We start from the raw sequence: 13,296 nt of genomic DNA, 5'->3' as shown, positions 1-13,296 counted from the left end.
TTTGAATAGTTTGATTAGCCTGTAGTTACCAGTGATTATTACTGCAGTGTGTTCACTACAGTGCTTGAAACAAATATATAAAATCTAGTTTATTTTGTATATAGCCAGTGTTTCTGTTACCTATATAAGCTACATACATACTGAGAACATGTTTTCTTGTAGTTAAAATGTTAATATTGTAATCATTATAATTTGAAATTGATTATATAGGCTAATACAGTGCATAAACCTTAGTACTTGGAGATTGGTGATTCCCAAACAGGCTTATGTGGAAAGATTTTGATGTTTAAAAAAAAAAAGTAAAATATAATAATAATAATAATAATAATAATAGTAATAGGAGAAAATATGTGACAGAAGTATGTGCATTTAGTGTGACATTAATTATAATTCTGATATTCAGAATAATTAAAAAGATACTGATGGGGCTGTGGAGGCTGGTAAAAACTGGTTATTTAAAAAAGAAAGAAAGAAAGAAAGAAAGAAATAATGACACAGAATGCTCACACCAATTCTGTTAGGCCACAGATACATTTGTAGAGGTTTGTTTCAGGCATTGTTGTATACAAACTGTAGCCTACTAGTCACCAATGACAACTAGGATAATCAAATCAAACTATTAAAAATAAAGCCCCACAAATGAAATATATAAAAAGCTAAATACACCAAAGAGTAAAAACTATATTAGGTAATATAGGTTATTAGCTTACTGATTGTTTTGCTGTGTGCCTGTAATCAATCAAGCAAAACATGTTACAGACTATTTATCATATTACACAAATATGGATTGTTTTGGCACTGTTGCAGTTAATGCTAATTAATGTGAAACATTGAAACTTCATTACCTGTTCAAAATAATCCATTAAAGGGGTCATATGACTAAAAAGAACATTATTTTGTGTATTTGGTGTAATGCAATGTGTTTATGCGATATCGTCCTCTTTTGGAAGGCCAAACAAAGTAGTTTTGCTTTCACAACAAAACACACAGCGACTCCACAACATGGCAATGGCAGCAACAGCAAGTATTAAAGTTACGCCTTCTTTTTTTGCGCGAACATTTGGGCGGCGTTATGCAAATCTTCCCACATCGTGATGTAGATATGTGGGGCGTGTTGGAACGAGCCGTTTTAGGTAGGAGTGGTTGACTTAAATTTTATAAAGAATATCTCTTTGGATTTGAGACTTTAGTCTTTGCAACTTTACAGATCTTCTTTATGCACCAAGAGCTTGTAACACTCCAAAGAGAAAGGAAAAATTTAAATCGCATCATATGACCCCTTTAAATAAGTAGCGATTTGAGGAGCATGCTCTAATATTTTCAGTTCCATTCGTTTGCGCGTTGTTTCAAGGACACGCCCACAACAGGGGAACTAACTATTCACGTAAACTCCACCCACTGGAACATTTTTTCACAGGAACAGAAAAAACACCGGTCTTATGACGTCATCACCCTTGCACCGGAGCAGGAAGTGCCGGAGGTCGGTGGGATTCTAAACAGTCTTCTGTTTGTGCTGCGCAATTTCATGCTTTACCGAGCAAACATGTAACGGTACATTCTCCAGCCGAACCAGAATCCACCGAATCATACCTTAGCTCAAACCCATGACGGCCGGGACACTCTAGCAGCGGGGGTGAGACTCATTTACCGGAGGAGAGATGAAGGAGGTGCGGGGCTGCGGCATGCGGAGCGCCGTCGGGTTCCTCTCCCGCAGGACGATCGGCGGACAGCCGCGGCTGAAGGAGGACTTCCAGCGGCGCAGACTGACCGGCTGCTCCAGCCTCTATAAGAAGGACATGCTCGGCCACTTCGGCTGCGTCAACGCCATCGAGTTCTCCAACAATGGAGGCCAGTGGCTGGTGTCCGGTAAGATACTCCGGTTCTGCACGCTGATCTTTCTAATGTGGGTCAGCGAGAGAAAGACAGACAGGAGTCTCTGACGGTGTATAGAATAGGCATGCAGAATAAAACATGCAGTGACAGCATTGCTTTGACAGCTTCGATTTGTCAGATTGTGCATGCATGTTTTATTTTTCTGGGCATTGCCAAAAAAAGAAGAGGTTTCAGTCTTTCGGTCAGTATATATAAACGTGTTAAGGTGCACTCAGTAAAAAAAGTTTTTACACAAAGAAACGCAACGACCAGAGTAATGTCATTAAAATGATATTAGATTACATAATGTACATCCACATGAGATGAAGATCAGTCTTCTAGAATAAGCTTTTTTTTCTATTCTGCATGCATGAAATGGGTCGCCCTTTATGGCGTAATCATGTTGACATCACGTGACCAGCCTTATTACGCAATTTACTAAAGTTACTAGTAGTTTACTAAGTTGCTTCTAAGAATAAACAATAAAGAAAATATCTACCATGCCATAGTTCATAGATAAACTGCAAGACATTAAGCGCTAACTGCAAATATATGACAGTCGCCACACTGGAAAAAAGATTGATCATTGTACAAAACTTGTTAGAATTGCATCCAAAAATGTTCATTAACTTCTTAACAAACTTCATCCATCCAGGCTGATAGGTGTCAGTATGAAATCCTTTCCACTGGTACTATTAGTAAGAATAGGTGCCGGATAATCCTAAACAAAACAAACTGAATGCACCTTTAATGTATATTGTATGTGGTTCACACTGTAGAAGGGCCTCCACAGTTTTTGCCGGACTCTTTTTCTTGCTGACTCATTAATAGGTTGCAGCTGTTACTGATTCTTTTGGCTTCTCATTTTCATTCCTGCTTTTGAATGTCTTTTGTATGTTTTTGCACTTGCATATTTTCAGTTTTTACATTTGGCATATACGGTGTGGTGAATGCGCAGAGTTCCAGAGAGTTTCCGTGCTCATGGAAACCAGGAAATATCAGACAATTTTAAAATTGTGGTTTCAAGGCCGGGAAACGTTTTCTAGAAATCCTTGTATTTTATCAGCTAGAATGTACCCTTTCTAACTGCATTCTGTTTAAAATATTTGTAACTCCAGTAATGACTAGAAAAGTCATGTAAAGTCCATGGGTTCAAAACACTGAGAGAAGATTTTGAAGAGAGAATGGTTTTGTTTTTTTGCCATTTACACAGGTTTTGTACAGAAAAATGTAGATGAACTTGCACTTAGTTTCACTGTGAAACTAATTGCAAAACCCCGAAATTTCAGTTTCATTTTGCACAAGAGATATGGCATAAAATAGCAGTAGGAAGCTGTTTTTTCATATTTGCATGGCAACAGGTGCTCTAGTGGAAATCCACCTATTTAAATAAAACATGTCAATCTGTATAGTTTCACGATAATAGACTACTATTCATGAGTTTGGGGTTGGTAAGAATTGTTTAATGTTTTTGAAAGAAATCTCTTATGCTCACCAAGTCTGCATTCAAAAAACAGTAATATTGTGAAATTTTCTAATTGAATATTTTTAACATTTTATTACTGTGATGATAAGCTAAATTTTCTCCAGTCTTCAGTGTCAAATGATCCTTCAGAAATCATTCTAATATGCTGATTTGGTGCTCAAGAAACATTTGTATTATTATATATCAATGTTAAAAACAGTTGTGCTGTTTTATGTTTTTTGGAAACGGTGATACTGCTTATTTCAGGATCCTTTGATGAATTGAATGTTTAAAAGAACAGCATTTATTTGAAATAGAAATCTTTTGTAACATTGTAAATGTTGTTACTGTCAGTTTCTATCAGTTTAATGCAGCCTTACTGAATAAAAGTATTAATTTCTTTTAAAAAATTGTTATTGAACCCAAACGTTTGAATGGTAATGTTTGTGGTCAGTTAAAGGTAATGTTTGTGTCTTCAGATTTCCTGCATATCCTTAAAATCAGGGGTGCCCAAACTCTGTCCTGGAGGGCCGGTGTCCTGCAGAGTTTAGCTCCAACCCCAATTAAACACACCTGAACCAGCTAATCAAGCTCTTATAGGCATGCTAGAAACTTCCCAGCAGGTGTGTTAAGGCAAGTTGGAGCTAAACTCTGCAGGACACCGGCCCTCCAGGACCGAGTTTGGGCACCTCTGCTTAAAATGGTGTCTGGAAACATGTCACTGCTGCAACACAAGGCAGGCAGTCATCTACATTTATTTCATTAGATATAAATGTGTGTTGTCCAGTTGGCCCAAGAATTGTATTTATGGACATAATTCATAGAGCAGATTTGCCATTCAAGTTTGTCACTCACAGATCTTTTTGCAAGTCTCCAGACTGTGCATTATTTTACAAACAATATAAAATAAAATAGCTGAGAATAAAACACCTTTTGTATTAAATCAGAGCAGGAGTATGAGAGGGCTATATGATGTTTTTGTTATCATGACCATGAATTTCTGAACTGCTGTTGAGAACAAGCCTCCCAAACTCTTCCTTGGTGTCTGTAAAACTGCCAGATTGTGTGCATATAACCTTACATTCATACCCTCAAGAGAGGGATGTCGAAACATTTCTCTGGTGAATCTATTAATCTGTCTTCTGTTGTAGGTGGAGATGACCGCAGGGTGCTGCTGTGGCACATGGAGAAAGCAATACACTCACGAGCCAAACCGATCAAGTTGAAGGGGGAGCACCTGTCCAACATCTTCTGCCTGGCATTTGACAGCACCAACAAATGTGTTTTCTCAGGAGGTAAAACAAGCAGCTGCTCAGATTCGTGATGCTGCAGCTGAAACAGAGGGGCGATCAAATGTCTAATGTTTCTGTTTGGCACTGCAGGAAATGATGAGCAGGTGATTCTGCACGATGTAGAACGTGGCGAGACGCTCAACGTCTTCTTGCATGACGACGCTGTGTACGGTCTGTCCGTCAGTCCTGTTAATGATAACATCTTCGCCAGCTCCTCTGATGACGGCCGAGTTCTCATATGGGACACACGAGAACCGCCACATGGAGGTACACATTCAAAAGTGACACATAAAGGATAATCACAGACTCTATCGTTCAAAGGTTTGGGGTCGGTAATTTGTTTTTGAAATATTATTGTGATTTGAAAGAACAATTTTCTATTTGAATATATTAAAAAAAAGAATTGATTCCTGTTATGGCAATGCTGAATTTTTAGCAACCATTACTCCAGTTTGAAAGAAGGCATTCTAATATGTTAATTTGCTGCTCAAGAAACATTTCTTCTTATTATCAGTGTTAAAACCAGTTGTGCTGCTTAATATTTTCATGAAACCGTGATGCATTTTCAGTATTTTTCATGTGTTCTAGAACCTCTGTTTCATCTCTAATTTTTTTTCTTTTCACACTCTAATTCTGTTATGTTCTAGAACCGTTCTGCTTGGCCAACTACCCCTCAGCGTTCCACAGCGTGATGTTTAACCCTGTAGAACCCCGTCTGCTGGCCACTGCAAACTCTAAAGAGGGGGTGGGACTGTGGGACATCCGCAAACCCCGCAGGTGAGATGGAGATCTGTCCGAAAAAAGCACACACATTGTATCACAATCTATCTCACTTCTATCACACTTTAACTTTTTTCTTTCAAAGGCCAAAAGACATTATCAAAAGAAAGTTTGAGAGGGATTGAGAGAGCGGCTAAACATTTTTCAGTGTAATTATCAGATCTCAGCACTTTCACTTGTAATTTCATGAATCACCCTTAATACTGTGTTATTAATATAAAAATATTTAAAATATACCCTAAAAATGCATTTGATTTTAGGGTATCAGTTTCGAATTTGAACACTAAGAAATAACATTTCAGTGATTTGACAGCTTATATTTTTGACAGTAATTAGTCTATAGTGATTTATATTTGCATAAATGAACTACTGTTTAGAAGGTTTTTTTATACAAAGAAATCAATACTTTTATTCAGCAAGGATGCATTCAGTGGATCAAAAGTGACAGTAAAGACTTCTATAATGTTAAAAAAGAAAAGATTTCTATAAGGATTTTAAATCAATTCTGTTCTATTGAACTTTCTATTCATCAAAGAATCCAGAACAATATGTTACAGTTTCTACTAAAATATTAAGCAGCACAGCATAGCAACAGCACAAAATTGATAATAATAATAAGAAGAAAAATCTTGAGCACTAAATCATCATATTAGAATGATTTCTGAAGAATCGTTTGACACTGAAGACTGGAGTAATGGCTGTCATTACCGGAAGAAATGACATGATAAAATATATTAAAATATAGAAATAGTATGTAAATCAGGGGTGGCCAACTACAGTCCTGCAGAGTTTCGTCCAACCCTAATCAAACACCTGAACAAGCTAATCAAGGTCTAAGGATTACTAGAAAGCTGTAGGCAGGTGAGTTTTTATCAAGGTTGGAGTAAAACTCTGCAGGACTGTGGCTGTACAGAACCGAAGATGGCAACCCCTGGTGTAAATAGATATTTAAATTTGTAATAATATTACACTTTCAAAAACTTTTGAGGTGCTAGCCTGTTAACTGTACTTTTTCCTGGTGATTGCACAGCTACTTACCAAATATGTAAATAAATGGACATGAAATATTAATTTGAGTTAAGTTTTTTTTATTTTGTGTGAAAAAAGAGACGGCAGAGGGCCATGAGGAATATGGAAGTAGGACAGTTAGCTGCAATGGACATTGTTCAAATAAACAGTTTAGTGTCATTATGCAAGTATGTCTGGCTGCAATTGGTTAATCAGCATCAAGAGTTAGAGAACTGTGCTTATATGCACAGCTAAGCAGGCAAAACAAGGGTTGCTGAACTATGTCCAGTAAAAGCTTGAACACTTGCTCCGGTCCAAAATATGGACTGCAATCAAGCTGACAAGGCCAGCTTTATCATCATAGCTGTCTGCTGTACTGCCTGAGACCAGCAGGGGACAGCAGAGCTTGTGTTTGGTCACTGTAAACATGATCTCCTGAAATAACACAAATCTGAATGATGATCTTTTATAATAACCTGCTTTCCTCTGTGGTTGATGTCTCTCTCTCTCTCTGTGCTGTAGTTCTCTGTTAAGGTACGGAGGGAGTTTGTCTCTTCAGAGTGCCATGAGTGTGCGCTTTAACAGCATGGGGACGCACCTGCTGGCTCTGCGCAGGCGTCTGCCTCCCGTCCTGTACGAGCTCCACTCTCGTCTGCCCAGCTTCCAGTTTGATCACCAGGGCTACTTCAACTCCTGTACTATGAAGAGTTGCTGTTTTGCTGGAGACCATGATCAGGTTAGATAAACAGGATGCTCAAAACCCATATATATAGCATAAGAGACTTCTTTCAAATTTCACATTAGAAAATCTTACCAAACCTCAAACTCTACCAACAAATCGCAAATGTTTTTGTTATATTATAGTAGATGTTTCACCAATTACTAATTTTCTGATAATAGGAAGGTACCCAAGATGGAAAGGAAGTTGTACTAAGCTTGTCAAGTGATCTCAACAGCAGCCACCATAAGACGACCTGTTCCATGTAGAATAAAACTGCTTTTATTAGGCTGCTGATTTGACTCTGGCTACTGAGATTATGTCATAGCCCTGTGTGACAATCATATTTTTAAAAGTGTTATATATTTCTTTTATGTTTAATTCCTGAGTGCATCAGCATATTTATTCTGGTTTAAGGTCTTGTCCATCAGATGCAGGTCACACTGGTTTCTTAGGGATTCAATTCTTTTATTCAGACTAGACAGCTAGATAAAGCAGAACAGAATTAACTAAATCTCTAAATGACCCATCTCTAATAAACCTAATCTGTTTTTATCTATTTGGCTATCTGAAAAATGTAGAGTGAACAAATTATTAACTTATGACTAACTTAACCAGTCCCTTTAATATGTCTGGTGATGGGTAATATAAAAGTGTGTGTATGTGACTGATCACTGATTGTGCAGAAGAGGCTTTTGTGTGTGCACGTGTGCACATGTTTGTGTGTATTCCTGTTTGTGGGTTGGTGGACGTGTGTGTCAGTGGATTGTAGATGCTGAGCGTGTGTGTTTTCAGGTATGCTCAGTGAGGGAATGGCTTGTAGAAGCTTGTTTTATCAGTGTTGAATCTAAAGCTCAGCAGATGCTCTTCAGTCTGTCTGCCTGCGTTTGTGTGTGTGTGCTGGTCGGTCTCTTGGGTTCTGTGTTTGGATTTTTTTGTATGTTTGTCCAGCTGCTTCTGCTCTCTCTGTCTGACTGTCTTACGCCTCCTTCTACAGAACGATGGATTCTCCTCCCTAAATCCTCTCTAACATCTGAACTGCTCACTGTGTTTGTGTTACTCAAAACTGTTTTCAGAAATTAGATAAATGTGTCTGAAAACCTCTTGGGGACAACATATTGTTTTGTTATAAATAATGTTAATATTCTATATTATTTATAAATACGCTACCATTTAAAAGTTTGGGGTACATTTTTTAAATATTTTTGAATGAAGTCTTAGATGCTGAATGTTGAAATACTGTAATATTGTGAACTATTAATACAATTTAAAATAACTGTCTTCTATTTGAATATATTTTAAAATGTAATTTATTCCTTTGATGACAAAGCTGAATTTGCAGCAGGCATTAATCCAGTCTTCAGTGTCACATGATGCTTCAGAAATCATTTTAATATACAGATTTGGTGCTCAAGAAACATGTCTTATTATTATTGATGTTGAAAACAGTTGTGCTGCTTAATATTTTTGTGGAAACTGGTAAAAAAAAAAATTCAGGATTCTTTGATGAATAGAAAGTTTGCAGAACAGCATTTATATCAAATAGAAATCTTTTGTAACATTTTAAATGCCTTTACTGTCACTTTCAGTTTAATCATTAAAGTAATTATTTAAGAAAAATCTCCAAACCTTTAAGCGTGTGTGTGTGTATGTGTGTGTGTGTGTGGTGTCCCATACTTGGAATTGTGCTCTGCATTTAACCCATCCAAGTGCACACACACTGAGAACACACACCAGGAGCATATATGTATGTTATTTAAAAAAGGTTTTCTTTTATGTGGATGTTTTGTGTGTGGTAGTGCTATTGAGCCTGAAGGTGTTTTTTATATATATATATATATATACATCTAGAAACTTCTCTGTGCAGATCATGTCATATTTCTCTAGAACTGTGACATGATTGGTTAGAGTGTATGTAATAATTGGTTAGAATGTATGTAATAATATGTTTCTATGTCTTTTCAGTACATCTTGTCTGGCTCAGATGATTTTAACCTTTACATGTGGAGAATCCCCAACGACCCTGAAGCAGGTAAACACAGTCATTCATACACAGACTAACCGTGTCTAATGTTGTTCTTATTTATGGACTCATTCTCTCTCTGTCTCGACAGGAGGTCCGGGTCGAGTGGTGAACGGGGCCTTTATGGTTCTGAAAGGTCATCGGTCTATCGTGAATCAGGTCCGCTTTAACCCTCACACATACATGATCTGCTCCTCCGGGGTGGAGAAGGTCATTAAGGTTAGTTGTTACTCTTTTACAAACATCCTTATGTCGTTCTAACTGTTTACGCTGCTCTTTTCCATAATATAAAAGTGAATGGGGGTGGATGATTGGATTTAAATGATTATAAAAGTAATCCGAATGGATTGTGTATTATAATACAGTTTATCTGACAATTTAAGTTGGTGTTCACTGAAAATCTTTCCCTACACTGTAGCTCTCCAGTCTCACTTGTGACACCTCTGGTTCTCACATACATTTATAAAAAAAAGAGAAATTAACAGAAGTAACAGAAATTAAAGAAATGGACACATTAAATTGATCAAAAGCAACAGTAAAGACATTTATATTGTTACAAAATAGTTCTACTTCAAATAGATTTTCACATAAATAAATTAATTCAGATGTTCATTCATTATGTTTTTGAATGAAGTCTTAGATGCTAACCAAGGCTGAAATACTGTAGTTTAAAATAACTGTTTTCTATTTGAATATATTTTAAAATGTAATTTATTCCTCTGATGGCAAAGCTGTATTTTCAGCAGCCATCCAGTCTTCAGTCACATGATCCTTCAGAAATTATATATATATATATGTCACCTTGAAATTTTTAGAAAGAAGGTTCCTTGTAAATTGGGCAAAATAAATACCTGTGCCTTATAGAATGGGCCTAATTCACTCCCTTTCCCTCTCTCTGTAGGTATGGAGTCCGTATCAGCAGCCAGATAGTGTTGGTGATCTGGAAGGCCTGGTGGAGGACAAGTCGCGCTCTCTCTACACTCATGAGGAATACATAAGCCTGGTCCTGAACAGCGGAAGTGGCCTGTCACATGATTACATCAACCAGTCAGTGCAGGAAGACCCCCGGATTTGAATATATTTTAAAATGTAATTTATTCCTCTGATGGCAAAGCTGTATTTTCAGCAGCCATCCAGTCTTCAGTCACATGATCCTTCAGAAATCATTCTAATATGCTGATTGTAATCCTCAAGAAACATTTCTTAATGTTTTAATTCAGGATTCTTTGATGAATAGAATATTTAAAAGAACAGCATTTATTTGAAATAGAAATCTTTTGTAATATTTTAAATGTCTTCACTGTCAGTTTTGATTCATTTAATGCTTCCTTGCTGAATACAATTGTTTTTACTTACTCTTAAACTTTTAAACAGTAGTGTATGACATTTTATATTATAATAATGGGATTAATCACAATTTAAAGTTGTAGTTATTGACCGTAAGAAATAAAACAACTCTTAAAAATGAATAAATTCATTTATTTTAGAAATTCTATAAAACAATCACAGTTTAATAGCTCATTTTGAAAATAACATGTCTTTATAATAACAGATATATATATATAGCATATATTTTTCTTTGACAGTATATATATATATATATATATATATAATTGGATGCTATGTGACCACATGTAAATACCCCTATATATATATATATGTCACCTTGAAATTTTTAGAAAGAAGGTTCCTTGTAAATTGGGCAAAATAAATACCTGTGCCTTATAGAATGGGCCTAATTCACTCCCTTTCCCTCTCTCTGTAGGTATGGAGTCCGTATCAGCAGCCAGATAGTGTTGGTGATCTGGAAGGCCTGGTGGAGGACAAGTCGCGCTCTCTCTACACTCATGAGGAATACATAAGCCTGGTCCTGAACAGCGGAAGTGGCCTGTCACATGATTACATCAACCAGTCAGTGCAGGAAGACCCCCGGATGATGGCTTTCTTCGACTCGCTGGTTCGCCGTGAGATTGAGGGGTGGAGCTCGGACTCGGACAGCGATTTGAGCGAGGGCGCCATTCTACAGCTGCACGCGAGAGCTCGACGGTCCACACGCGCCATGCAATCTATGCCACGATCTTCTGCCAATGTATCCGCTGCTCATCACAGCGACTCTGACCACTCCTCTTCATCTTCATTGGCCGGACCGGATGCCTCTGGGAGCCAGCGGACCGATCAGGATAGGAGCGGGTCGCAGAGGAGCCGGATGAGGCCACGTGCGTCTGCGTTTCTGCTAGACCTTGTGAACGAGGACTCCGATTCCACTGGGTTCTGGTTGGACCCAATGCCCCGTCCCAGATCTCCAAGTCCACGTGAGAACTCTAGCCTTTCTAGCCACGCCTCCTCAGCAGGCATGGCTTTGAGTTCTAGCTCCTCCCCCAGCTCATCTTCTAGCTCCTCCTCCAGCACAGATGGCGTCGATGAGGATCTGCGCAGGAGTAGGATGCGACAGCGCAACGCAGCCAGATGGGGACGCCACATGAGCCTTTCAGGAAGAGACTCCGCCCACAATCTTCACGGCGCAACAGATTCCTCCAACTATCCCAGCATTTCCATCCATAATCCATCATCACCCTCTTCATCCTCAGGCGACGAAGGTCGACCTTTCAGGAATCGTGGAAAAGAAAAACCAAGCGGACATGGCTCAAGTCCCACGCACTTATCTGACAGACAAATGCAGTCCAGATGTAGGCGCCGCTTCACTTCCTCTTTCTCAGGTGGTGACACCCTTGAGGAGAGGGCGAAATCTCGAGCGGGCTTTCTCGCAGAGTCTGGGGAGGAACCAGAGAGAGGGAGAACTAGCGGGGAAGAGTTAAGTGCTGTGGAGGAAATAAACATGACTCTCAGCAGTCGCACTACAGCGGCTGGGGTTAACGGACATCCACATGCAGATGAGAACCATGCAGACTCTATACACCCAGAATGCTCTGGGACAGAAAAAGAACTCAATAAGAACTCTGGCGACTCCAGGACCCAGGGGGAACCCTTTGGAAGGGAGATCTCCAGTGTTGCTGGGAAACGGACTTGTTCGGACTCAGGAGACGAGGAGGATTCTCCATCAGAGAAGAGGGCGAAAACTCTGTGATGTCACATCACAACTCACTGACTCAGAGTCAAACTTTTTTGAGTTGTTTATCTTTGGACACTTATGATTTATCATTTTTTTTAACCAACTTCTCTTTTTCTCTTTACCTGATGTCATGCATTCTGGGGTCACACCACAGTGATGACACTAAAAAAAAAGATATTAGTGATATTAATATGTTATTGCAAGAAAAAAATAACTGCAGTGCTTTTGGTTTCATAACATTTTAGTTCCATTGAACCTGTAACCATTATGTTGGGGGCTCTGGTTTGCTTTTGGGCTGTGAGAAGAAAACGGTTTTTTGAGCATACAAGGATGGCTGTTCCGAGTCTGTATCAGTGGAACAGGGGTGGGAAGGGGAGGGGGTGAAAATAGTGTTTCCATGGTAACCTCATTGAGCAGCAGCTGTTTGAGTTCTGCATTAAAGTTCTGTTCCGGTGTTTCCATAGAAACCTTCTTGTTATGTCTCTTCTTCCTCATCGTCCACCATTCTAATCATCATCAAACAGGAAGTAGCCTGCTGTAATTTCTGGGTGGGTGTTCTAGGATATTTCGATGTGAGAATCGTCACCATGGTGATGCATCAGTATCTGCTCTCCATCTGTCTAATGGAGCGGCTTGAAGGGCCAAGTGAAAGATTAATGAGAGCATATATGATAATGTTGTAGGTCAGCACAGGGCTTGTTGTCTTAAACTCTTTCTCTACAGATGCTTGATTATTAGACTCTTGCAAATTCTACTAAATTGGGAGTTGAAACGTCAATATTAAAGTGAGATTCAAAATTGTAGCGAGAGTTTATACTCAAACGACACAAAATGTACCCATAAGTCATTGCTCACTACCTCAGTACTGCACAAAGTTTGGCATCTGGTTTGACTAAACAAACTCAGCAATTTTTGCATTCAGCTTAATTAATCTCAGATGTAGTTATTGAGTACTGTATATAAAATTTGCAAAGTATGCGACTTTGTTAACTGGCAAAAAATATTGTGCATATAGAAAGCTAACTAAATCACATTTATTTTCATATAGTCCTCAGTAGGTATCATTAA

At 38.5% G+C, this 13,296-nt stretch overlaps 1 protein-coding gene across 1 annotated transcript; it reads left to right on the top strand.

Annotated features, from left to right (window-relative positions):
- The first annotated feature begins 1,428 nt into the window (after window positions 1-1,428).
- LOC107739884 (DDB1- and CUL4-associated factor 5-like) lies at window positions 1,429-12,676 on the top strand. The gene is made up of 8 exons (XM_016552126.1): window positions 1,429-1,866; window positions 4,489-4,632; window positions 4,720-4,896; window positions 5,277-5,406; window positions 6,940-7,153; window positions 9,101-9,167; window positions 9,250-9,377; window positions 10,924-12,676. Exons 1-8 carry the CDS (start codon window positions 1,659-1,661, stop codon window positions 12,241-12,243), a joined length of 2,388 nt encoding a protein of 795 aa, XP_016407612.1. The 5' UTR covers window positions 1,429-1,658; the 3' UTR covers window positions 12,244-12,676.
- The last annotated feature ends 620 nt before the right edge of the window (window positions 12,677-13,296 follow it).

Source organism: Sinocyclocheilus rhinocerous, unplaced genomic scaffold, assembly GCF_001515625.1.
Source record: "Sinocyclocheilus rhinocerous isolate Xijiao unplaced genomic scaffold, SAMN03320098_v1.1 scaffold1156, whole genome shotgun sequence".
NCBI classification, from domain to species: domain Eukaryota; kingdom Metazoa; phylum Chordata; class Actinopteri; order Cypriniformes; family Cyprinidae; genus Sinocyclocheilus; species Sinocyclocheilus rhinocerous.
This window is presented reverse-complemented; position numbering and strand designations above follow the sequence as displayed.

What these genes read in the sequence shown, in the direction of transcription:
- LOC107739884 (XM_016552126.1), top strand. Translation starts at nt 1,659, where the DNA reads ATGAAGGAGGTGCGGGGCTGCGGCATGCGGAGCGCCGTCGGGTTCCTC. An exon ending in CAAATGTGTTTTCTCAGGAG is followed by an intron (nt 4,633 to 4,719) that starts GTAAAACAAGCA and finishes TTGGCACTGCAG; the next exon opens with GAAATGATGAGCAGGTGATT. An exon ending in CCCCAACGACCCTGAAGCAG is followed by an intron (nt 9,168 to 9,249) that starts GTAAACACAGTC and finishes CTGTCTCGACAG; the next exon opens with GAGGTCCGGGTCGAGTGGTG.